This window comes from Lethenteron reissneri, chromosome 27 (genome assembly GCF_015708825.2).
Source record: "Lethenteron reissneri isolate LAM-NWPU_2019-01 chromosome 27, ASM1570882v1, whole genome shotgun sequence".
NCBI classification, from domain to species: domain Eukaryota; kingdom Metazoa; phylum Chordata; class Hyperoartia; order Petromyzontiformes; family Petromyzontidae; genus Lethenteron; species Lethenteron reissneri.
In genome coordinates, this window is record NC_083805.1 from 13,955,845 (window position 1) to 13,982,449 (window position 26,605).

General features: G+C 47.2%; 2 protein-coding genes across 3 annotated transcripts in view; both read left to right on the plus strand.

Annotated features, from left to right (window-relative positions):
- The first annotated feature begins 45 nt into the window (after window positions 1–45).
- On the plus strand, window positions 46–9,417 carry SPAG7 (sperm associated antigen 7). Its single transcript, XM_061561507.1, has 7 exons — window positions 46–193; window positions 817–884; window positions 3,345–3,433; window positions 3,941–4,025; window positions 5,825–5,908; window positions 6,517–6,685; window positions 7,152–9,417. The coding sequence occupies exons 1-7, from the start codon at window positions 112–114 to the stop codon at window positions 7,379–7,381; spliced, it is 807 nt and encodes a 268-aa protein (XP_061417491.1). The 5' UTR covers window positions 46–111; the 3' UTR covers window positions 7,382–9,417.
- Window positions 9,418–13,960: 4,543 nt separating this feature from the next.
- LOC133348563 (arginine-glutamic acid dipeptide repeats protein-like) overlaps window positions 13,961–26,605 on the plus strand; it is a 52,381-nt gene continuing 39,736 nt past the window's right edge. For both annotated transcript variants that reach the window (XM_061561446.1, XM_061561447.1), the window contains exons 1-3: window positions 13,961–14,274; window positions 23,281–24,470; window positions 25,132–25,260. In XM_061561446.1, coding sequence (XP_061417430.1) covers window positions 24,218–24,470; window positions 25,132–25,260 — 382 coding nt within the window. In that variant the 5' untranslated portion in view covers window positions 13,961–14,274; window positions 23,281–24,217. The remainder of the gene's footprint in view (window positions 14,275–23,280; window positions 24,471–25,131; window positions 25,261–26,605) is intronic.

Genomic DNA, 26,605 nt, shown 5'->3' on the forward strand with positions numbered 1-26,605 from the left:
TCCCTAACCGAAACTGACCACCGTCGATTCGCAAAAGTAGGAATCGATCCACGTTCTGTTCCTTAGGTTCAGCGGAGCAGTCCTCCCCCACTGCCCGGGCTCCCTGCAAGAATGGATCTGCTCGGCTCCATCCTGAGCTCCATGGAGAAGCCGCCCAGTATGGGCGACAAGGAGTCGCGCAAGAAAGCCCGAGGTATCTCCCCGTGGCGGACTCCACCTCCCACACCCACTCCTGCGCTCCTCAGCGCTGGCGTTCGCGGGGTCGCTGTGCGCGCGGCCTAGCTTTCCGCGGTGCCTACGCTCTTGCCTGGACGCTGCGGCCGGGCGAGGCGCACGACCTGGCAGGGAAAACCATTGTAGCGATGGGGGTGGGGGGAGTGTTGGAACGGGTTTCGCTTCTCTCACATTCGTCTCTGTGTCGAGAGTTCTGTAACTTGTTGCTACGGGTGGTCAGGCACTGGGGGCGAGGGTGTTTTGGTTACTCCAAATCAATTACCTCATCTCGTGCGCAACATGCCTTAAACGGATCATCCGTGTAACAAATCAAATAATTTCAAATTCAAATGCGTTTTTCAGAGTTACACTTTTACACACTCTGATTTGTTATGTTAGTCCTGAGTCTTGCAAGTTTAATCCCACGTGTCTCTGTGTTTCTGGTGCTTTTGTTGTGTTAGGGGCATTGGAGGTTTGGTTGTGTTGGTATTGTTGTATGTGGTGGTTGGGGTGGTGTTGGTCTTGTTGTTTGTGGTGTAATTGTGGGTTCGTGTCGTGGTGATTGTTGTGCCGGTGGTGGTGATCCGTTTGTTGGGTTCGCAGAACAGGCAGCCCGTCTACAGACCCTTCAAGATCAGGAGAGGAAACACAAGGCAGAGTTCAGGAAACAGGTGTGTGTACTAGTTTACTTGCGCACCAGATAGTGGCATAAAACAGTGCGAAGGGGTTGCTATTGCACTGGGGCCCATGGGCTGGAAGGGCCCATGCACCAGGATACGAAGAGGGGAGACAGGCAGGGGCTTGTGCAGGCATCTTTAAGACAAACACATTTACATCCCTTTGACAGTCAACTGCTCGAGTAAGATCTCCCCTGCTATGTTCGACCTTGACCACCATACTTTCTGTCGCTGGTCAATGCAGATTGGGGAAGGAATTGCCCAAGACCAGTTCAAATAATTATCACTTGCCTCTTATGTCAGCCGGAAATCTAACCGAGGTCACCAGATTCATTGCGTAGTGTACTAACCACTGTGGTACTGCCCCACTCATATTTCATCAATATTTTTCCATGTGTGAGATAAAAGTGCGCAAAGAAGCATTGGGGATGTGGATGCTTGGAATTGCACTGAGAGACAGAAGAGGAACACATGGATCAGAGAACAAAAGAGAATAAGAGTCCATATGGACTCATCTTCTTGGTTCTTTCGAAATCCATATGGACTCTCAAGAATATAGTTGTGGAAAGCTTACACTGAAGGGATGCTGGCCGATGGTGGAGGTTGGTGATCGAATGGCAACCGACCATCGAGGAGTTGGAGAAATGAGATTAGCTCATGTGCAGGAGCGAATTGTATTGTAGCATTGCGGACAATGAAGGAATGTGGGAAGGCCTTCATCTTGCAGCGAATAGATAAGAGCTCATTAGGTCATTTCTATTTCATGTTTTGTTTTTAAGTTGCTTTTCATGCCAGTAAAATTCCAATTTCTCTATCTATAACATTTCCTGAGATGAAGGTATTCTCACAGTGTTACTATGTTGTGTCGGAGATTAGCTCTGGAAGATTACCCCGAATTACTTCTGAATCGCCTCTTAAGCTTTAAGTTTATTGTAATGTGTTACACAGGTAATCCCATTTAACCAGTTTCCTGGCTATTTTACAAGGGAGATCCATCGTGCAATGTGTGAGCACAGCAACAACAAAAACAAAAGCTCAATATTACAGAGAATAAATACAGGATCCTTAAGGAATATTGCACAACTAACGATCAAAGTATTTGACTTTCGTTAACGAAATACACACAAGTTAAAATAGTGCAATTGTTATATGAAAATGCTATTTAGAAGTACACATAAGCTCTATATTTTCATCTAATAGTGACAACACACATACATCGAAAAAGGTTTATCCATACTTGGGGCTCCATTTTATGCCCCACAAATAGTATTAGTTGCATATCAAATAAACAAACATTTTTTTTATTTTCTGAGTTGAAATATAATGGACTAAGTTCAACTTTAATTTAATATGGTGGGTTTTTTGTGCAGTCATTGGTGACCAGGATGATAACATGAATGTACTAGACTTGAGGATCTGATTGAATAATCGTTTAAACTTGTAACATGCTCACTCTCGAAGAGAGAGAACGACTCTGAGGTGTGAGGAACCATAGACAACCAGCAGCAAGTGCAGCAGCAGCAGTAACAGCAGCAGCAGCAACTGCAGCAGCAGCGGCAGCAACTGCAGCAGCAGCAGAAACTGCAGCAGCAGCAACTGCAGCAGCAGCAGTAACTGCAGCTCCCTTTGATGCTGTTAATCCTGCATAATGCACATGCATATGCAGTACTAATCACATTCCTGCATTTCCCATAAATATACTAAATTCCTTTTGATATGCAAATTCCTTTGTCAATGCGCCCAGCTTATATATATGCTCCAAGCTCGTGTGCTGTTTCATTCAGACTCTGTCGCCTCGACGGACCTGGTTTTCACCTGAGGACGGCTGCTTGCGTTGTGGCCGAAACGTCGTGAGAATTGTTTTATTATGTTTTATTTTTATTATTTTATTACTTCCCTTCTACGTGACTTTACCGAAAGAACCAAGAAGACATAGACAACCAGTAAATTCGGCCAGTGACAAATCCCCCCCCCCCCCCAAACTTCTGTAGTCCCCTGTATATTAAGGTGTTATCGGCCAATTATTTAGTCGTAACGTGTGGGAGGAGCCAGCCTGGTGTCTCTTACACAACATCCTGTTAATTAGATTACCATACTATTATTGTGTACTCATATCTGTCTGTCCTTCCCTTTCTCTTTGCCTCTCTCTCTCTCACTCTCTTCCTGTTTCTTTCTCCTTATCTCAATTTTTTTTCCCTGTGCCTTTTTCTCACTGTTGGTCCCTCCCTCTGTGACCCACCTGTGCTTTCCCCTTATCCAATTATTTTTCCTTTTCTCTCAACATCTTTTATTGATGTGTCTACTCTTCTCTCATGTTGTGCCCCTTTGTGTTAAGTGTCTCACCCTCTCTGACTGTGCCTCTCTGTGTGTCTCTTCCTTCCATTGTCATGCCTTTCTCTGTTTCTTCTTGTCTGTGTGTTTACCTTTTTCTTTCTGTGTCTCTGTCTGGGTTAGATGGAGGCACGAGTGACCGCCTTCATAAAGGACAGCTCTGAGAAGAAGAAACGCTTTGAGCCAATGGGAAAGCTGGAGCGCAGCATACTGTACGCATTGCACCGTACACAAAACATATCCTTGTTCGTCTCCTGATTTCAATGAGTATCCCTGTGCATTTTCCTGCATCTCCGTGCATACATATGTATGCCGGTTTCCCTCTATATCCTTGTGTGTTCCTGTGTATTGTTGTGTTCCTTCACATCCTGTGCATTCCTGTGTGCCTCTATCTATCCCCTGTGAATTCCCGTGCATCCCCACTTTGTGCCTGTGTGTCCCGTTGTGTCTCCATATGACCCTCCACACATGATCAAATGTCCCCTTTGGCTCCGTGCATTTCTGATTGTCACCGAGTGTGACCGTGTGTCCCATTTGTACGCAGTGGTGTTTCACGTGTACCTACTTTTTTTTACGTGCGCAAAATTTCATACTTTCCCACCTGTTCCCTTGTGTTTCTCATGCATTCCAAAGTGTCCCCGTGTCTTTCATGTTTTCCTGCACGTCTTCATACATCCCCACGTATCATCAAATATCTTCTCGTCTCCCTGCACATGCAGGCACGATGTGGCGGAGGTTGCGGGGCTGGCTTCATTCTCATTTGGCGATGACGAGGAAAGCCGGCACGTCATGGTCTTCAAGAAGGTGTGGCGCGAGTGTGGCGACATCCATAGCAGTGGCCAGTGGCATGGCTATGTTGAACTTCTTTGCACCATACGTAGGCAACCGTGCTAATCGAAGGTGTGCAGGCGGTGCAATTGCACTGGGTCCCACGGACCAGAGGGGCCCAGATGCCAGCCTACGAAGAGGGGGAAATTGAACGAAAGGCCTCTTTTAATGCCTTGCACAAGGGCCCATGCCAACCAGGCTACTCCCACTGATGGTGGTAATGCTGCTGATGATGGTGGCAGTGTTGGTGATGTTGACTTCACTTGTGATTGTGGTGGTGATTATGATTATAGTGGTTACATGGCCCAGCGGTAGCACGTTTGCCACTTTTGGCAGAGGTTCATGATTCAAATCCAGTGGCCGTCCTGTTTATTACTCCTCGTGTATCAACTGTTAGAAAAGTAAACGCCGTCTGCTTCACAATACACGTTAAAGATCATGTGACGTCAATTGCAAGAGTAGTCCATTGTGTGCTGATCTTACGGTCCATATTGAGTGTAAAGAAGAGTAAGTGAGCTTGTCTTCTTGGTTCTTTCGGTAAAGTCACATGTAAATTCCTTTGTCAAGGCGCTCTCCTCCTCTAACCCAGCTTAAATATACGCTGCCAAGCTTGGTGGTGTTCATTCAGACGCTGTCTTTCCGACAGCCCTGTTCTTCACCTGAGGACGGCTGCTTGCGTTGTGGCCGAAACGTCGTTAGAATTGTATTTTATTATGGTAATTTTTTATTATTTTATTATTTCCCTTCTACGTGACTTTGTAGGGGTGTTACGGAGGGGCTGTTATACAATGGGATCAGATGGGAAAGAAACAGTGGGCGTGGCTATGTCGGTGCACGGGAAGGTGCTCCCAGCGACGTCCGCATCGGGCAGCCTGGGGGGCTGACTCGGAGCTGGGATCCCCCGGGGCCCCACCCCTCAGCGGGGGTTTTGGTATAAAAGGGGATGAGCCGGAGGGCTCAGAGAGAGATGTTGAAGCTAACCAGTGAAGACTGAAGATCGTCGTAGATAGAGCCCTGGACTCCCCTGGATCGCCGCCCTTATCAGGGCCAAACAGGATCGAGCCAGCGGCGTGGTCCCGAGAGCCAGAGCCGGTGCTCTTGTAAGAGCTGGTCTGGGACTCCGGGTACCGTGAGCCCGACTTACCAGTGTCGGGCTAGCTAGCCCCCCCCTAGCCCGTTAGTGGAGGACCCAGAGGTAGGCTAGGCGTAGCTAGAGAGTGTATCCCCAGTTAGACGGGTGAGGGGGCCGATACCCCCTTCAGTGTTGTATGTCAGTGTTGTGCTGTACCGACACATAATAAATACGTGTGCCTCCAACCCCGGCGTCCAAGTCTCCTGGAACACTATTACAACTTTACCGAAAGAACCAAGAAGATGAATCCCTGCAGTCACGAAAGCTTTAAATCGAAATTTAAATTAGCTTGGTGAGGATATGTTGCTCGAAGAAATGATGGCTGGTTAATGACACTCAAACATAGAGTGGCAGCAAAGGAGGGAACGTGCATGAGAGTACATGTACCACAGAGATGGAGTGAAGAGATTGGCTTGTGTGCAGGAGCTTGGTGGAATGTTCTCAACTAAACTTTTTTATTTTACCAGGTAAGGTCTACTGAGCTGTATAGTTCTTTTTCCGAAGTGACCTGGCCACAAATGTTAGCTTAGCGAAGTGGCTTATCGTGTGTTGATGTTGGTAAATGGTATAAATAATGATGTTGATGGTGGTGACGTTAATGGTGATCGTGATGTTAATGGTGGTGATCGTGATGTTTCTGTAGGAGTTTGCGCCATGTGATGATGAGCTGGAGGCGTACAGACGGGGAGAAGAATGGGACCCTCTGTTGCACCAGCTCAAGCTGCAGGTCTCCCTTCACTTCCCGCACCGTCAACCCACATGTCCGCCATGTCTCTGTGGTTAGATCACTTGACTCGCAACCCGGAGGTCGCAAATCCTAGTTGTGGGTCAACAACCCATCGTCATCATCGTGACCTTCATGATCGTCATCTTTCTTAGAATCGTCATCGTCCCTCAATGGATAAAAGATGATTGCCGCCCTGTGGTGGCAAGTCAGAAGGGGTCGTCTTGGGGAGATGCGGGACTAGCAGCACATGAGGGTGAAAACTCATGATTGTGCGAGTGCGTGTGTGACCAGGGGCATGTCTTGGTGCGCTTGTTATGTGGGGAGCGGTAGTGCAGCAGTTGGCGCGCTTTGATATGAACCAAAAGACGAAAGTTCGATTCCCAATCATGGCCATCATTGGTGACGGATATCTGAACTGGTTCTGGGCCTCCCCTAGGTCGACTCAACCTCAAATGAGTACCTGGCACGGTGTGCAAAGAAACCGGACTTGATGCTGTCCACCCAACCCCTCGTGCACTGTGCCTGTCTTAACAAGTGCTTGCTAAGAACATTTACTTCAACAGTCTGTTGATAACAATATGGGGGGGGGGGGTTGTGTCTGTGTACAGGAACGAAAGCGGCTGGAGGAGGAGGAGGCGGCAGGGAAAGCCGAGGGGCCAGGGACGGCAGCTCCGGAGCCGCAGCTCAACTACCGAGACAAATACCGGCACCTGATCGGCACGGAGTCAGCCGAGCAGGCGGCACACACGCTGCACGCTAACGTCGCCTACGGCTGTGGTGATTGTCTCATTTGCACAGCAAAGACATATCCCCCATATAGCCTTAACAGACTGTTGGGGCAAGTGCTGTTGGCAAGCACCTATGAAGGCCAACATGGCACATGAGGATGTGGTGTGGCTAACATCATTCCCAGCCGCCTTTGTCTCCCCAGTGCCGATGTGTACACACCGTACTAGGTACTCTTTTTAAAGCGAAGTTCACCTAGGAGTGGCTCAAACCGGTTTGGATATCACTCGCCACTGATGTTAGCCAAAGCCGGCAATGGAACTCGGCGGGTAGGATTTGTAGCGCAGTGCACTGACCACTGCACCATCACTCCACACATATAAGCAACATCCAGCATTCGTCACTCTGTGGCAGTGCATACTGTGCACCAACTTGAAATTACGGTGGCATTTAGACGTTTTGTAAATGCAAGATGCATTGTAATGATTGGGTTCGTACCACTTCCCCCCTCCTGCAGTGCCCACGGTGAACAAGCTAGACAAGCGCTCCATCGAAGAGGCCATGAACGACATTCGGGCCAAGAAAAAACTGCGCGCGGCCAACACGGCTGAGCCGAGATCGGCAGAGTCGGGCGGCACAGAGTCGAGCGGCGTCGAGACGAGCGTGGTCGAGACGACCGTGGTCGAGACGACCGTGGTCGAGACGAGCACAACTGACACAAATGCTGCCGAGCCAAGTGGGGTGTAGACACACTGGGACACGCAGGAAGGCGCGGCAAGACACGGATGAACGGGGGGGACATGCAGGGATGCACAGGGACGAACTGGGACATGTAGAGATGCAGAGGGATGCACAGGCTCGTGCAGAAATGTGCGGCGAGCCATGGGCATACACAGACACGTGGACACACTGAGTCTCGACACTGGTTCACATTGGGACATGCAAAAACTTAACTTGAATAGAGAACTAGCAGAGACAATTGAAGGATGGAGTGGGACTTGCAGTGGCACAAATGGACTCAATTGATTTCATAAAGATTGGGCATGCAACTTATCAATTAAAATCACGATCAATTCATTGAATTGCATCTACTGTATAGGAATTGTTTTTTTTTCTTTCAAAAAAAATAGTTTAAAGACTTTAGCCAATCCTCTGCTGGATGATGGCATCCTCGCGCCATGTCAACCATGGGGTTATAAGAATAGGTTTTCCCCCTTTTTTCTGGCAACAAAAATGAAACCTTTTTACAAGGAATCATGTTTGCATTAACCACAATACTTGTGGTCAGAATAAAAAAAAAAACCACAGTCTGATCATTTATGCATTGTCTTTGAAACTGATTGGTCCACACCAGAGACAGCTTTCTTTCGTCTCAAATGGTGCTAGACCAGAGGATGCCAAAAGGGGTTGTTTGATCATATTTCACCACACTGCTCAGTTCGAGTTGGGTAATGGGAAGGTGCATCAAGGACCGGTTTAGATATCACTCGCCACTGATGACAGCCATGTCTGTGAATCGAACTCCGGTCTACGCGTTCATAGCATTATACGTGAACCACCGCTTCCCCTTAATTCCGAGACACCGAATGTAAAGCAGAAATCCAGTCATCTACGTTGATGTTGGGAAGGGGGGGGGGGGACCATATCAATGAGCATCCTGTAATTTGCGGCACACTGCAGAGGCTAGAGCAAATAATGCACGAGTTATTTTCGCACCGGCGCAGTGTGCCACGAATCTTGGGGAAAAGAGCCACGCGATTAATCTACAAATAATTAGCAGATTACAGGGTAAATGCGCAAGTGGCTAATTTAATCTACGGTAAATTTGCAGATTAGGAGGTTACATGTTTTCTTAGACCAAAATGGCCTAAATCTGTCATGGATCTAAGATAAAGAAAGGACTTTTAGCATTTTTTTGACTTTATTGACAATATTTTTTACTGAATCAAAATCCCTGACCATTAAAGCTCACGGAATTGCGAGGAAGGCGAAACATTACATGGTTAATAAAGTCATGCTATGGGTACCGATGCATGACTATACACTGCAACTAATAGGAAGACATTGGGATACACAAGGACACAAGAACACATGGAGAAATACGGAGACACAGGGAGACTGCAGCACTCCCGAGGACATACTGCGATACACAGACACACTGAGATGCACGGATATATTATAGGCAGTGGGTGGTTATGTCTAACAACTGGGATTCGCATGCAGACAATTCTGCAAGCTTGTTGAAGCCTGACGCAGCGGGGGACCGAGTGCAAGGTCAATACTAGGAGAGTATTGTAGTTGGCTAATGTAATCGGCGAACACATTTTATTAGTCGAGACAATGTCCGATAACGAGACGGCACGAGGTCACCAGGAGTAGTTTTCATGGTGAACTTTTGCACTATGAACCATGCCCTTTCGTTTTGAGGCTTCATTCTCTCAAAGAATGTATTTCATAGTATTGCATATATTTTCTCATTCTCCCCCGTACAACCCCCAGAACCACCTATGACGGCACATGCACTCAATACGAGCAAACCACGTATGTGAGCACGACTGTGCGCATGTACAGCACGCAACGCTGCATGTGTGTATTGCGATTTTATGGTTATTTCGAGGATTGTCGATTGTTTTATTTACCAACGAATGAAAGTATTTTGCGACCATGAGCGCCGCTTGTTTTGTTGCATCATGCGTTTTCAGATTTAACTGTTGTTGGCTTAAATTGTGTTTGTATAGTGTATCTAAGATTACAGAATTAAAGACGGTATGTATTTACAACGATTTGACAGCGTAATCTCCAGTGTCTGCTTTACAACCTCCAGGTTCGTCACTTACTGATGAGACCCACCCAGGAAAACTGGACAAGGTGCAAGCTCCCTTGCTCAATCAACAAATGATACTGTGGAGCAATGATAATGGAAGCCCGTGTACATGCACAGCCTTTTTGTCAATCCGCTGCTGGATGAGGGCCTCCCCCGCCGAGCAGGTCACATGGGTTATTTGACACGGCAGAGGCATACTTAGGGTATGGAGAATCCGGGCGACTGCCCCGGGCCCCGCACTTTGGGAGGCCCCGCGCTTGGACGTTGTGGTGTCAGATATAATACTTCCGGTTTAGTTTGCAGGCATCGAGGGGAGGCCCTGCACCTCCCTATGGACGGTGCTGCTGGTCAGTGCGGGTTGACGCAGGTGGGGAGTGTCGCTATTGTGCAACAGCTGCACTGCCCTCTGCTGACACTAGCGCCGCAGCAGCCTCTAGCTAGTCTAGCACGTGTTTCATGCATGCAGATCGCCCATCCAGCCTCAACCATGCTTCGCATCCGATATCTGACGAGATTGGACTATGTGGTTTGTAGCAGATGACAGTGGACTAAAATACATTGTTGTACTGTAGTTATATGTGCCTGGCCATCAACCCGCACTGACCAGCTTCGTGAAGTTTGGTCAGATAACCTCCGCGGCCACACACAGCGTGGGGAAGCCCTCATCCAGCAGTTAATTGACTCAACGGCTGTGCATGTGCATGGCACAAGTGTTTAAATTGTTCGCGCCGTAGTTTTATGTAATACCCCTATGACGTTTGAGGGTCAAGTGCAGTTTACAAGCACCTATTAAGGTAGGCAACATTTATACTGGTTACACCAGCCCACAGGGGATTATTGTGTCCGTCGTGCAGGGAGGGGCTGGGTGGGGAGGGTGGGGCTGGATGGGGAAGGTGGGGCTGGTCACCCCGTGGTGCCCTTATAAAACTCAACGTTAAACCTACTCACGCCGGCTTGTGCCTGTCCTCACAGTCGGGCATATTTGCGGAATACACCACGCCGCTGTCGACCCTGGCCATTGACCGAGCAACCCAACGTTCCTACCAGCTCCCTCAGCAGGAATGTGTTACTGGGTGATTCACTCGTTCTCCGGTGATCAGTCTCCTTATCACTCTGATGTTGCGATGACCAAGGTTATTGTTCCCATGAACCAGATCTATTTGGCTGACAGTTTCGTCTCATCCACGCTGTGTTCAATCACCACACGACATATCACACGTCTCTTTCTGCTTCTTCCCGAGCGCTGCTGCACTTTGGAATTCCCTCCCATCGTCTCTTTTTCACGAATTCTTACGGTAGCTTTGCTCAATTCAAGACACCATATTCACCCTTAAATATTACTTTCAATCGTGATGTTTCTGTACTTGGCAACCGTGATAGGGAAAAGAAGCCTACTCATCTCAAGCCAGTTGCATGAGCAAATCACACCTTGAACCCCAGGGGGTTTGGAACCGAACGAGCACGTGCCGAGTTGACGATAAAAGAGTATTTAACGCGTGTTATGGATAAACTATTAGTGACGAGCAGTGTTACTCATTGTCCCAGACACGCTATGTGGAGCAGAAGCTATAATGGGAGGTGGTGGATGAGGTTGGTGGTAACTGCTGAGAACGTTATCCGAAGTCGTCAGGCCGTGCGAGAAGACTTGAAGAGTGATTCCACGATTGACAGGGAGAGGGCCATCGGACTTCCTGCTCGTCTTCGGGACGACCCAAGATACCCATTCCACTCCTGCCCGTACGGCTGTCGTTGCCACTACTTTCTGGTCACAGAAGAAAGTGCTCGAAGAAGTGAAGCTTCCAAGGAAGTTGTATCCCTCCTGGACCTCTGCGTGGACTTACAGCGGAGTGTGCAAAACCGGAGTGCTGATGTGCTGTCTAGCTTTAGTCTTCATGTTAAATTGTTGTCCTTGATTTGTGCTTCATGATTTGTTTTTAAGAAATTAGATGAGATTGTTGGTATTGTGTTCACCCTCCTCGCCCATCAGACCCTTAACACACCCCGAGCTGCAAATTAATTCCACTCGGTGATAATGTGTTACTTTTTGTGGAGATTGACGATTCTGCAACGGTGTCGACCAGCATTCGTCATTGCAAGGCCCGCGGGCCACTGGCGTCCCCTGGTGGCTTTTAGTGTGGCTTCTGACGCAACGGTTTCAAATGTGTGGCAGCCCTCAACACTGATGTCTTAACGGTGAATGTGGCCCTCTCTGAAAATGTGTGGCAGCCCTCAACACTGATGTCTTCACGGCGAATGTGGCCCCCTCTGAAAATGTGCGGCAGCCCTCAACACTGACGTCTTAACGGCGAACGTGGCTCCCTCTGAAAATGTGTGGCAGCCCTCAACACTGACGACTTAACGGCGAATGTGGCCCCCTCTGAAAATGTGTGGCAGCCCTCAACACTGACATATTAACGGCGAATGTGGCCCCCTCTGAAAGTGTGTGGCAGCCCTCAACACTGATGTCTTAACGGCGAACGTGGCTCCCTCTGAAAATGTGTGGCAGCCCTCAACACTGACGTCTTAACGGCGAATGTGGCCTCCTCTGAAAATGTGTAGCAGCCCTCAACACTGATGTCTTAACGGCGAATGTGGCCCCCTCTGAAAATGTGTGGCAGCCCTCAACACTGACGTCTTAACGGCGAATGTGGCCTCCTCTGAAAATGTGTGGCAGCCCTCAACACTGATGTCTTAACGACCAATGTGGCCCCCTCTGAAAATGTGTCACAGCCCTCAACACTGACGTCTTAACGGTGAATGTGGCCCCCTCTGAAAATGTGTGGCAGCCCTCAACACTGATGTCTTAACGGTGAATGTGGCCCCCTCTGAAAATGTGTGGCAGCCCTCAACACTGACGTCTTAACGGTGAATGTGGCTCCCTCTGAAAATTAGTGAAAAACACTGGTGTAGACTATTGTTAGACGATGACATGTTCTCGAGGCCAACTCAACAGGTAGGTTTTTGCTGCCGATGTTGGGGAGGATTCATTCGTTATTGATTTTTGTGTGAGGCCACGCAAATCATCTGACCCTCCGCCACAAGGGACAGCCATACACATTGAATTATCACGCGCACAAGCGTTTTCACGCCAATTGTTATTCTTTCAGCTCACAACCAAAGTTAGCAATTATCTTGTCTGATCATTGCTAAATTTTGAATTAAAGCTTTCATGACTGTAGGAATTCATATTCTTTGGGTCTTTCAGTAAAGTCACGTAGATAGGTTCAAAGTAAATAACAAAAAAACGACGTTTCAATTGCAACACAATCGTTCGTCAACTTTGATTGTAAGCGAGAACATTTCGTCCAATGTGCATTTTATATGCGTGTGCGGTGACGATTATCTGAACCGGTCCTAGGCCTCCCCTAGGTCGACTCAGCCTCAAATGAGTACCCGGTGCGGTGTGTAAACATCGCCACTGGGGAGACAAAGGCGGTCGGGCGTGGTGCTGCCACCCACCCCCTCCTGTACCGTTCCGGCCTTCATAGGTGCTCGCTAACAGCACTTGCCCCTACAGTCTGTCAAGGCTATACGGGGGATCTTTGTCTTTGTCTCCTCTGTAGCTTTGTCGTAGTGGAGGTAGCTCAGCTCTCCGATCTGACATTGACATGCAAATTTATTCACTAGCCCCGCCCACTTCGCTTATGACCCTTGGGCTCCACCCATCACAAACCTTGATAACATCAATCTAGATTTAGATCTAAATAACATCCTGCCTAAGCAGCTCTCGAGCTATTTTTTTTTCACCTGATGACGATTGCTTGTGTTGTCATCGAAACGTCGTGCGATTTTTTCTTATTTTTTCTATCTTACGTGGCTTTACCGGAAGAGCCAAAGAGTATTAATTCCTGCAGTCACGAAAGCTTCAAATCAAATATATCAACATCTTTATTTATGCTGGAGAAATCCGATGAGCTATGAAGCGCTTTTACACCATTTACAATATTTTACCTACGTGACTTCACCGAAACAACCTCAGAGTATTTATTTACACCACCACCATCATCATCATTTCACATCATCAATACGGAATAATCCTTCTACCGGAAGACTAAAAAAACACAAGCACCCGTGCTCGTCTTCCGGAAGAGGAAGAACTCCCACCAGCAGCGCGTCGGCCATCTTGACTCCACCGTTGATTTCTTTAGGAGGGGGGCGGGGCGAGGGAGGGGGGCGGGGCGAGGGAGGGGGGCGGGGCGAGGGAGGGGGGCGGGGCGGGGGAAGTGGAGGAGTGGGGGGGGCGTTCGACGGTGAACGACAGAAGACGGAAGACGTCTTCCGGAAGATGACAAAACAACGCCCCGCCCCCCACTCTCCCCTCCAAAAAAACGATCGCGTGCCCTCAAACGCCTGCGCGCCCAACAGACTTTCGCGTCTTCCGGAAGTGGAAGATCCTTTCGGAAGTAGTCTACCGTCTTCCGGAAGTGGAAGGTTCTTCCGGAAGACGTCTACCGGCTTCCGGTAGCTCGCCACCGGAAGCTGTGGCTCTGCCGTGGAGGGCAGCAGCAGTCGCCTTTGTTCTCAGGGGCGAGTGGCCGCCGCCGCTGCTGCTGTTGCTGCCGTTTTGCTGCCTTTGCCGCTACCTCCACCGCCGCTGTTTGGCCGGGGGTCGCTCGGCGATTATCGGCGGCGGGGAGATTTGCACAGAGATCGGAGGCGGGGGGGGGGGGTCGTCACTCGACGGACGGCTGGAGAGAGAGGCGGCGGCGGCGGCGGGCGCGTGTTTTTGGCCGAGCCGACGTGCGCGTCGAGACGAGGGGGGTGGTGGTGGGGAGGGAGGAAGGAGGAGGCCACGGTGGCGGCGACGGAGCCGCCGGTGAGAGATGCATTGTAATGATTGTTTTCTCCTCGTTGTGTTTGGCAGCGTGCGGAAGACGCGGGCGGTCTTTGGGGTGCTGGGGTGACCCGTGCCGTGAAACTACCTCGGCGTGGTGATGGTGGTGGTGATGATGGTGGTGATTTGTTGTGATTGCTGGTGCCGCCGCTGTGGTTTGTTGTCCCTCTTGTTGTTGGATGTTAAGGTGGTCATGATGATGATGGTGGTGGTTACTGGTGGTGACACGTGTTATTTGTAAGGAGCACAGCGTTGGGTGGTGATTACAGTGGTGGTGCTGTTGTTATAATGAGCAGTGGTGGTGGTTATTGTGGTGATACTCTTGTTATAACAAGTAGTGATGGTTATTGTGGTGGTTCTCTTGTTATAACAAGTAGTGGTGGTTACTATGGTGATACTCTTGTTATAACAAATAGTGGTGGTTATTGTGGTGATACTCTTGTTATAACAAGTACTGTAGTGGTGGTTATTGTGGTGGTACTCTTGTTATAACAAGTAGTGGTGGTTATTGTGATGATACTCTTGTTATAACAAGTAGTGGTGGTTACTGTGGTGATACTCTTGTTATAACAAGTAGTGGTGGTTACTGTGGTGATACTCTTGTTATAACAAGTAGTGGTGGTTACTGTGGTGATACTCTTGTTATAACAAGTAGTGGTGGTTATTGTGATAATACTCTTGTTATAACAAGTAGTGGTTACTGTGATGATACTCTTGTTATAACAAGTAGTGGTGGTTACTGTGGTGATACTCTTGTTATAACAAGTAGTGGTGGTTACTGTGGTGATACTCTTGTTATAACAAGTAGTGGTGGTTACTGTGGTGATACTCTTGTTATAACAAGTAGTGGTGGTTACTGTGGTGATACTCTTGTTATAACAAGTAGTGGTGGTTACTGTGGTGATACTCTTGTTATAACAAGTAGTGGTGGTTACTCCGGTTGTATTATTATAAGGAGCAGTTGTGGTTACTGGGGTGGCACTTAAGGCACAATGCTGGTGGCGGTAGTTCCTGTGGTGGAACTTTAATTTTAAGGAACAGTGCTGGTTATTGTGGTGGCACTAATAACGAGTTGGTGATGGTGGTTATTGTGGTGGCACTAATAACGAGGTGGTGATGGTGGTTATTGTGGTACTGTTATCATTGTAAGGAACAGTGGTGGTTACGGTGGTGGTACTGTAATAACGAGGTGGTGATGGTGGTTATTGCGGTGGTACTGTCGTCATTGTAAGGATCAGTGGTGGTTACGGTGATGGTACTGCAACAACGAGTTGTGATGGTGGTTATTGTGGTGGTACTATTGTTATTATTGTTAGGAACAGTGGTGGTTACTTTGGTGGTACTAATAACGAGGTGGTGATGGTGGTTATTTTGGTGGTACTGTTATTATTGTAAGAAACAGTGATGGTTACTTTGGTGGTACTAATAACGAGGTGGTGATGGTGGTGATTGTGGTGGTACTGTCATAAGGGCCAGTGCTGGTGGTCACAATGGTGGCACTTATTCATAAGGAACAGTGATGATGGCACTGTTATAAGGTTTAGTGGTGATGATTACTGTGGCTGGAACTGTTATAAGGATCGATGTCATCGTCACTGGTGGCACTTATTCATAAGGAACAGTGATGATGATGGTGGTTACAGTGAAAGCACTGTTAATCGTATGGAGCAGGGGTGGTTAATGTGATGAGACTTTTATAAGTGGTGGCGATGGGGGTTACTGTGGTGGCACAGTTATAATGATCAGTGGTGGTTTTAGTTACTGTGGTAGCACTGTTAATCATAAGAAGCGGTGTTGGTTGTAGTTACTGTGGTGAAACTGTTAATCATAAGGAGCAGTGTTGATTGTAGTTACTGTGGTAGCACTGTTAATCATAAGGAGCAGTGTTGGTTGTAGTTACTGTGGTGAAACTGTTAATCATAAGGAGCAGTGTTGGTTGTAGTTACTGTGGTGAAACTGTTAATCATAAGGAGCAGTGTTGGTTGTAGTTACTGTGGTGTCACTGTTAATCATAAGGAGCAGTGTTGGTTCTAGTTACTGTGGTGAAACTGTTAATCATAAGGAGCAGTGTTGGTTGTAGTTACTGTGGTGAAACTGTTAATCATAAGGAGCAGTGTTGGTTCTAGTTACTGTGGTGTCACTGTTAATCATAAGGAGCAGTGAGTGGTGGTTGTTGGTGGGGAGCCAGCATTGACGAATGCCAGGAAGTGGTGTGCTGCGTCTTGATTTTCTGTGTGAGATGAATGTATATGCACGTGTGCATCTCTGTGCTTGTGTGTGCTTCAGTGTGTATCCTTGTACGGTAGAGTACCGTGTGTTTATACGTGGGCGTTTCTTTTGTGATTGTGTGTTTTTTGTCTGTTTATAAATGTGCTTGTGCGTGTATGTGTGTTTTTGCATGTATGTGTGTACCTAGTCTGGCACCAGCCTGGTGGTGTTCGTGTGATATTTTCGTTTGTTTATGTTTACGTGTGTAGTTTTTGTTCTTGATGTGCGTGTACACTGAGTGAATCTACACTGCTTGTTTGTGTTTCAACGTGTGTGGTTTAGCACGTTTGTTTATGTTCTTGTTAATGTGTGTGTGTTTATATGTATACGTGTTTGTATGCATGTGTGAGTGCTATTGTCTGTTTGTGTGTGGTTGTGTTTATGTATAAGCGGTTGTGTCTGTGGTTTTGTGTGCCTACACGTGCTGTGAGCGTTTAGCCTTGTACAGTCTGTTATAGGGTAAAATCTATCATGTCTTTGTATACATGTGTATTTCTGTGTGTGTACTTTGTATAGGTGTGTAAATCTATATGCCTGTGTGTTTGTTTAAACGTATTGGTATAGCATATAGCATGCACAATGTAAAATTCACATGCGTCTGTATTTATGTCTTCGTGTGTCTGTACTGTTTGTGTTTGGTTATGTTTACACGCCTGTGGTTATTTACGTGAAGTCTGAAATGTGTAGAGTTCTCGTGTTGTTTTAATTGTGTGCGGTATGGATATACTTAGGCGTATACTTAAGTGTGCATATGTGTATAGTATTATACGGTATGATTTGATTTAAGGAGTGTTAACTTTGTATTTGTGTATGCGAGTGGATGTGTTGTTACTGATTGTGTTTTTCTGCACTATTTGTGGTGAAAGTGCGTGCGTGTGTTTTTGTATTTAAATGGGTTACTCACCGGACCACCAGAGTTCGATTCCCGTGCACGGCCAACACCGGTGATGATTATCTGAACCGGTCCCCTGGGTCTTCCCTAGGTCGACTCAACCTCAAATGAGTACCTAGTGCGGTGTGTAAACATCACCACGAGGGAGACGAAGGCGGATGGGCGTGTTGCTCACCACCCACAATATTATACTGTATGTATACACCACATGCATAAGTGGAGATGCATGGTGGGTGGGTAGTATAGGGTAGTGCGGCAAAAACAATGGTTGTATTATACCTCTATGGTTCGAACCAACCCGCACAGACCTGTGTGGTGAAGTATGGTCCATTAACCCCCCACCACAACCCGCACGGCGGGTGGAGGCCCTCATCCAGCAGTAAGTATGTATACTGAACTATTTTAAAATGTTTTACCAGGTAAGGCCCACTAAACTATACAGCTCTTTTTTCAAAAGCACCTTGGCGACAAATGATAGCTCAACGAAGTGGCTTATCGTCATCATCTGGAAATTGAAAGCAGCCAAATAAATACTCTAAACGCGCATTGCTGATTCTAAATGTGGAAGGAAAAACCAGACGGCCCGGAGAGAAAATCCACGCGACCACAGGGGGAGAGTGACGTGCACACTCCAAATGTACTGCAGGCGGTCAGGGGTTGGGATCGAACCCGCGACCTCCTGTATACCAGGCGAAGTGGTTAACATCTCACCACGTGGCGCCCTGATGGCGGTGGCGAGACGTTATCTTCATCGCCTGGTATGCAGGAGGTTGTTTGTGGGTTCGATCCTGACCCTGACACCTGAAGACTTGGAGTATTTGCAAGTTCTCCCCGTGGTCGCCGTGAATTTTTCTCTGGGACTTTTCCCCTCCACATTTCGAAACGTACGTTAAGAGTATTTGGCTGCAATGTTATTTCCACGTAATAAGCCACTTCGTTAACCTTTATTTTGTGGCCAGGTCGCTTCTGAGAAAGAAACCTCAGTGCGCCTTATCTTGTAAGATAAATATAGCTTCTTTTTTAGTTTTACATACATCGGGTTCAGGAAAATGTTGACTTTTAAGGAAACGGAGTGCGGCTTGGGCAAGGCCCGTCGCTGGAAGGATGGCTGGTGGGAGAGAGTAATGACGGAGTGGCATCCAAATGAGGGATTTAGAGTGGATGGAGCGATGAAATCGGCTCATTTGTATCGGCGCCTGATGGATTGTTCCATCACTGGATCGTAAAAGACTGCGACGACTTTGGGAGTCTTATCCAGCAGTGGATGGATAATGGCTGACGATGATAATGATGACTGGTGTATAGTGAATGTATGGGTTTAGATTGTGTATAGTGTATGGCAGGCTTTTAAAGCATGTGTGTGTGTAGAACAGTACTATCACGTTTATATTATGTACTAGGTGTCTCATTGTGTGTGTGTAGAATATTTTACGTGTTTAATTATGTGTGTACAATACTGTATATTCGTGTGTTTAGTTTGTGTATAGTGTCTGTGTGCGTTTTAAGTGTGTGTGGCTTACGCTGGCATATACAGACTCAGAACCTTTATTTATCCTGGAGAAATACAGTCGATATGTTTATAGTATGTGTTTGTATAGTATTGTGTAAGCCCAAGTTTATAATGTGTAGTGTCTGCGTGTTTATTCAGTGTAATGCATTGCGTGCGTGTAGCTCATGCATGTTTGTATTGCTGAGTTACTCAGATAACCTCCCACACACACTCTAAGTTATTGGCCAAACATCCCCCAACCATGATGACCCCCCACCACCCACCCTTTATAAAAAAGATACTGTACTTGTTATCCAAATGTCATCTCCACCCCCTCCCCTGGTTTCACAAAAAATCGGAGGTGCCGCGATAGTGAGATGTTAACTACTACCTCTCCACGTTCGTCTCGTATGTAGGAGGTTTTGTGGATTCGATTCTGACCCTGTATATTTGGAATTTGCATGTTCTCTCTCTCTCCCCGTGGTCGCGTGGATTTTTCTCCGAGTCGTCCAGTTTCCCCCTCATTAAGAATGAATATCACGTGTTTTGGAGTTTTGGGTGATGTACATTTCCATTCGATAAGCCACTGCGTGGAGCAGCTATCATTTGTGTGGCCATGACGCTTCTGAAAAATAGGTCAGTGGGCCTCCTTACCTGGTAAAATGTGGGAAAAAAAGTTTCACGTTTATTTAATTTAACCAGGGTGAGAACTCGGAGAGACGAGGAGAGAGCCTCATTTGACGGGGGTCACCAACATGAAAATCCATCTGAGTACAGTACTGTACATGATTATTATACATAAGGACGAGGGGGGGGGGGCTGTGTTGTTTCCAGACATTGTGAGCAGCAGAGAAGGTAGCAGTGACCTCCCTTCACGCAGTGATTGTTATTTATTGTCGTGATTCGATGTGGCACGAATCGATTGTTATTTTGCATTGCGGTTAGAGTAACGGCCTCTAGTGACTGCAGGGGTCACTCGGAACACATTACTTACAATGTGCATGGAATCATGCACGTGTCGTGAGCTTACGGATCGATATTAATTTCTGAATCGAGGCATCCGTACAACAACCAACTGGGTGTTAAAGGGGAGTTAGGGAAACGGGTGGCTGGCAGGGAGCGCTAAGGGAGCAGAAATGGTTCACCGTGGACTTTGTTTGGGCAAATATGCAAACCTGTGGGGATAATACAGTTACTGCGGGCATTAGTTGGTCCAGTGCTCCTTAATGCGCGTGTGTGCTGATGCATGCGGCTGTAAATGTGTCAGCTGCACGGGGTGCATTGGTGGGGCGGGGGCCAGCAGGGTGGGGGGGGTGTCGAGTTATTCACAGACACAACTACGGCTACAAACCCAGAGACCTGAGTTTGAGTCTCCGCCATGGCTAACATTAATGGGGAATGATATGCGAGGCGATCCTCGCGACCTCGCCTATGTTGACCTGCTGCTGTGTGTATACATGAACATTGGGGAAATAAAGGTGGCCGGGCGTCATGCCAACAAGAGTTTCATGCTAGCAAATTTTTTTATATTCTTGGTTCTTTTGGTAAAGTCACGTAGAAGGGAAATAATACAATAAGAAAAATATAAAACTAAACAAATTCAAATTTTCTTGCTGTGGATGTCACACCTGATGACGATTGCTTGTGTTGCAGTCGAAACGTCGTGAGAATTTTTATTGGTTTGTATTTTTATTATTTTATTATTTCCCTTCTACGTGACTTTACCGAAAGAACCAAGAATATGAATCCCTGCAGTCACGAAAGCTTTAAATCAAAACAATTTTGATGTTCGTGATGTTAATGTAACCACGCAATGTTGATTGCGTGGTTATGATAGTTTGGTGATGACGATGTTCAGCATGAGAATGTTGGTGGCGATGTTAACATGGTGATTGCATTTTTTTTTTATACGTAGACGTCGACTGTCGCTGTGATGGTGGTAATGCGCTTTTGACATTCCAATATTGATGTTGTGCCGTTTGTTTTACTGCAAAATGATTGTTGTGACGCCAGGGGATGTCTCTGTCATGTTGATGCTGCGATGCCAGGTTCCACGGAGCATTAACTCTCACAGCGCCGTTATTCCTCCGTATTAACGACGTTGCCTCTGAAACACGACGAGCCCTCATGTCCTGTTAGGCCATTTTTACGTACGCTGCAAAAATTCAGCCGCATCAATCTTTAGCAATCGCAGCGCTGTGCTCTCAACTCTTTTACTGAAATTACAGCGTTCAAAATAGCAACTGGGTCCCGGGATAAACTGCTGCAGGGCAACACTTTGCCGCATGTGTGCCTGCAACAGTGTCGGTTATAACGGCGTTTCGCCGCTGTGCTACATGCCACTGCGTTTTGCTAACGATGCAGAGTGTGGACAACGTTCACCGGAGCCAGATGCCCGAATTAATGTCACAAGCTTGGCAGGGTTGGGCCCATTAAGCAAGGTTCCAGTTTCAGGTCTTGTTGGGTTTAATTTTAATGGGGCTGACAAGACACTCGTTTGTCAGTCCGATGTCTAAAGATTGTTGTCAGAAAGCGCTATCCTCAACTATGCTTTTAAGGACCCTATCAGAAACTGGTTTGTCAGTTTGTTGTCTCATAACATTATCATAGACTGGGTCTGTCAGTTTATTGTCTCATGAGCCCACCGGAGACTGGTCTGCCAGTGTGTTGTCTTTAGACCTCTAGTAATATGATCATGATGGAGAGGAATAAAATGAAGATAATCTTAGCTTGTCAAATCATGTTCAGACACAGCGGCGGATTATGAGTTTAATGAATGAAGACGCACGCAAGCAGCGAGCTGTGTTGTTGAGAAGCTTGGGATAAATAATAAATCAGGGTGACAAGGATGTCAGTGTAAATGAAGAGTCAGGCTTGTCTGGATGTCAAGGGTCAAAACAAGAGTCGAATTGAGGTGACAGACTTGGCTCGGGCTAATATGATGTCAGCGCTGGGCTGGCACTGCATAGATTATGCGTTCAAGTCTGGGTTTCATCCACCAGTGATTAATAAACCAGCTTCTCAGATGTGCAGTCGATGGTCTAAGCCTGATTACCAATGACTGCACAAAAAACCCATTGAAAACAATTTTTCTTTCATTTTAACGGTAAATTTCTAGCTCTGGTTTTCATGGGACAATCGCCTCTGTAGCAGCGGCGCTTGTACAATGATAAATTGCCTCGGGTGGATACGAGCCAATTGAAAGGATCTTAGAAGCAGTTCTGTGATATCACCTACCAAGGGCCATTCTCCAACATAGGGTTATGTTACACTGCTTTCTGTGAGATTTCATAATTGAAATTTTTTCATCTTGCGGAAGAGTGTCAAGAGCGCAGTTGTAAAATAATTGGGGAAATGCCAAAAAAAGGAACGTGTTTGAATGATGGTGGCACTGGCCTTGGTGAAATGAGATTCACTGGCCCTGAATCAACAGCAATGACCGTGGGATTAGGTGTAGCACAAGGGCAGTGATGCGATGGGTCGTCAGTTACAGGACTGCAATGAAGCGGTGTGCATCTCGGCAACAGTGCATCATTTGGCAGAGTCATCGTTAGGTCGTTTAGCACTTTCAAGAGCGGTGTTTGTGGGGACAGTGTGGATTTGGCTACTATGTATGTAATGATTCGGCCCTTCCTCACGTCAGTCGATAAACTCTCTCATTTCCAGGGTTATGATTTGATTCCAGAATAGATTTTTTTTTAGTCTTGTATCTACTATCTCGTTTGTGCTGGTGTTTTATACGTGTTGTCGCCTTTCTAATTTTCTATGTGTATTGTCTCAGGTCTGTGCCGTTTACCTTGTGGTACTGCCTTGTTTAACGCTCTAGTTTAATTGCCACATTAGTAACATCTTTTGAGTCTACTGTATGTCTTGTCTAAAGTCTTTTCTTTGTTCTGTGTTTCTGTATTATCTGAGCTGTACGGTGACTCGTCTGTACTGTGTTGTCTTTTTCATCTCCGCATGTTCCATCTCGTTAATTCAGAAGATTAGCTTAAATTAAACACTGCGCTACAAACCTGGCGACGCGGGTTCAGTTCCCGCTCACGGCCAACATCAGTGACGATTATCTGAACTGGTCCTGGGCCTTCCCAAGGTCGACTCAGCCCCAAATGAGTACCTGGTGCAGTGTATACATCGCCACTAGGGAGACAAAGGCAGCCGGGTGTGGTGCTGGCCACCCAACCCCCTCGTGTGCCTTGCTGGCCTTTGTAGGTGCTCGCTAACAGCACTTGCTCCTACAGTCTGACAAGGCTATTGGGGGGATCTTTATCTTGTGTGTTTCATTGTTTCGTGTGTAATGACTCATTCTTGATGTTTGTTTTGTGGTTTCTTCTGCTAGGGTGAGTTGTGGATAAATCGGCACACCGACTGACACAAGCGCTCCGACTACACGACAAAAAGCAACAACGATACCAACAACGACAAGAACTGGGGCCAAGAGCATTTACTTGGGCACACAGGAGCTGACAAGTAATATTTACAGAAGGAAACATTGGAGATGTTGAGCTCATTGTTATGACATTAAAGTTAACTTGAATTTATACGACCTTACAATCACGTGAATTTTTTTTTAATACAGCTTAAGAAGGCTTAAAAAATATTTTAAGAAGATATAAAGTAAATGGAATCGTTATACAAGCCGATCATAAGATGTATGGCAGTTGAATAACACGACAGTATTTTAACATTAGTTTTGTAATAAGGTGCTAAATCTGCACGAACAAAGGCTGAAAACAAAAACCACCATTACAAACATCTCCAGCGCCAAGTGTTTTAAGCACTGAGTCTACACCTCACTTGCGACAAACTCTGCACAAATGTGACTCGGAGGCATAACAGTCACAAACACATTTAAGCATTTTAGCTCAACGTGAAGACAAACCCTCGTTTGCCCTATCGATTTCAAAACTCGATCGAAAAATCATTGTACTTCTGGCTTCTTTTTGGATGCACCGTAGGGCCCGCCGACACGTGCGTTTTTGGCCCCGTCTCGGTAAATAATTGCGAGCCATCGAGGAAAAATAGCGGAGGCGGGGAGCGGGGGAGGTGCGCCGGTGAGCCGCCCTCGGTTGACCGTGTGCCTATCGCGGCGCGCTAGCGGGCCCTCGGCGCGTGCCGCCGGCGGGGGGGGGCAGCCCCCCTCATCGCCACTGCAGCAACTGCAGCAGCAGCAGCCCCCTCCGGCCGCCGCCTCCTCCTCCTCGTCGGCCTCGTCCGGCGGAAAGAGGGGCGGCTCGGCGACGTTCACGCACCGCCGGCAAGGCTCGTGGACCATCATGGCCTCCTCACGGTCGTCGAGTGACGGGCACGCCCCGCCCGCCACTGCCAACAACGCCACCGCCGTGCATTGTGGGGGGGCCCCGGTGCACTGTGGGGGCGGTAGCGGGCGCAGAAGGCGGAGCTGCACGGTGGACGGCGGTGGGGGTGGCAGTGCTGGGGGCGGGGGGGTGGTGACCGGAGTGAGCGGCGGAGGAGGAGGAGCTGACAGTGACTGCGTGGACGAGGATGAGATGGAGAAGGAGATGGCAGGTGAATGTGTGTTATGTGCTGCTGTGTACAGCATAAGCATTGCTGTGGGTGCTGATTGCTGCGCTTGCTGTTGTGTGTGTTATGGTTGTGAGACAGTCTTATCCATTTTGAGTGCGCCGTGGTTTTTTTTGTATTCTGTTTTTGCGTTTGGAAATACGTTCAAAAGATAAATGCCAATGTTGAGGCCTCCTAGCTATGAGGGGGCTTCACGAGAGAGTTTGTGTAGTTTTGCTCTTCCTCTTTTGGAGGAATAGAAGATGTACATATCCGCCTGTTTATGTTCTGATGCGGTTGATGGTTACACCAGTTTTCTTATTCATTGTTACTTACACTTTGTCGTGTGCATCACACGTGCAAAATTTTGCACAGATTATCATGTGTTACTCCTTACTCTTCTGCTGCCCTCCAGCACCATGGTGGTGAGATGTTATCTCCCTCGCCTGGTATACAGGAGGTCGTGGGTTCGATCCTGACCCTGTAGCCTGCTGTATATTTGGAGTTTGCATGTTGTCCCTGTGGTCATGTGGATTTTTCTCAGTTTTTCCCTCCACATTTATAAACAAGCATTGTGTATGGTGTGTAGTTTTGCGTGTTTGTATGTTGTGCTGTGTGTGTTGTTGTTATTACAGCATTGCGCATCTCGTATCTCTTCCGGTCTCAGGCCTCCCTGATGAGGGCCGGAAGTCGAAGCCTCGGAAGTCGGCGAAGAGGAAACCTCGATTCCAGAGGAACGACAACGGAGACATCGCCACGTACACGACGGATGACGCCACCATCTACCAGCCTGGAGGTACGGTAACACAAAACCACCTCTACCACAGCACAACAACCACAGCACGACTAACACGGCACATCACCCGCTGACACCACACACACGACAGACAGCACCACCACCTACATGCCTGTGGGTATGAGAGCACACAACAACCACAGCACAACAATCACAATACAGCTACCACACGGTGACAAAAACACAAGAATGACGCCGCAACTGCAACACAACAAAAATATAACTCGCACAATTCCGCAACCACCACACGCCAACCACATTGCCGAAACACACAGCAACAACTACACGGCAGCACAAAACAACTAAAACCTCTACCACCACATAAATTACTGACGCCGCCGCCATGTACCAGCCTGATGGTATTGACTCCACAAGAACAACAACACATGAACCAAACAACACCAACTGTACAAATGCTCCCAACAACTAAATCAACTTACGTTTGTTAACGCACAAATAACGTAACAAAGATCAGAGAGCACAGAATGGCACGTGGAAGGTGGTTGTTACTACCATGACCACACCTCCATATACACTCTGTCCAATATCCTTTTATTGCTGTCACTGAGAGATTACCGGTGACAACAGAGCTCGCAGTGATGGGTACAGTGACCGTCCTCAAGAGATGAAGTGGGCCAAGTGGAAGCCTCTTTTGGCTGCAGCATGAGCCGATTTGTAGGCCACTTCACCATCTTCAGTAATTGGCATGAAAGGTCTAGATTAGAGATTATGAGTTGGGTGGACACCTCTGTACATCAATCACAAATATATATTTTTTATAACTTAATAATGGTTTCCACGTTTTTTTGCAGTTTATAATAAAAAATACTTTTAAGGAGGTTGTGTGGTCAATCGGATTTGAAACAAAAACATGTAGTTTCTTATTGTGGGGAGACAGGAATGGTAAAGTATGTTGTCTGCGTATTTGTTGGGTTAACGTTTCGACGATTAACCAACCGATCGCCAACTACTTAGAGCACATCACATTTTTGATGGTAGATCCACATTAAGTGTTCACTGTTAATTCACGGAGGTTGACTCCCGAAGAGATTATCTGTTTTCTAAATCTGAAGTGCATAGTTTCACTGTTATTCAGTGATAGTCTTAAATACATTGTTTTGGGTGTAGAGCAGTAGCGCAGTGGTTTGTGCTATGAGCCCAGCGACCTGAGTTTGATTCCTAGCCACGGCCAGAATCGGTGGCGTATTATATCCTAACCGGTCTTCGGGCCCTCGTGCACTAATCCGCACTTACCAGCGTTGTGAAGTATCATCAAACAACCCCCATGACTGATGCACAATGTAGGAGGAGGGCCGCCTTCCAAAGGGAAGTTTATTATTACTTT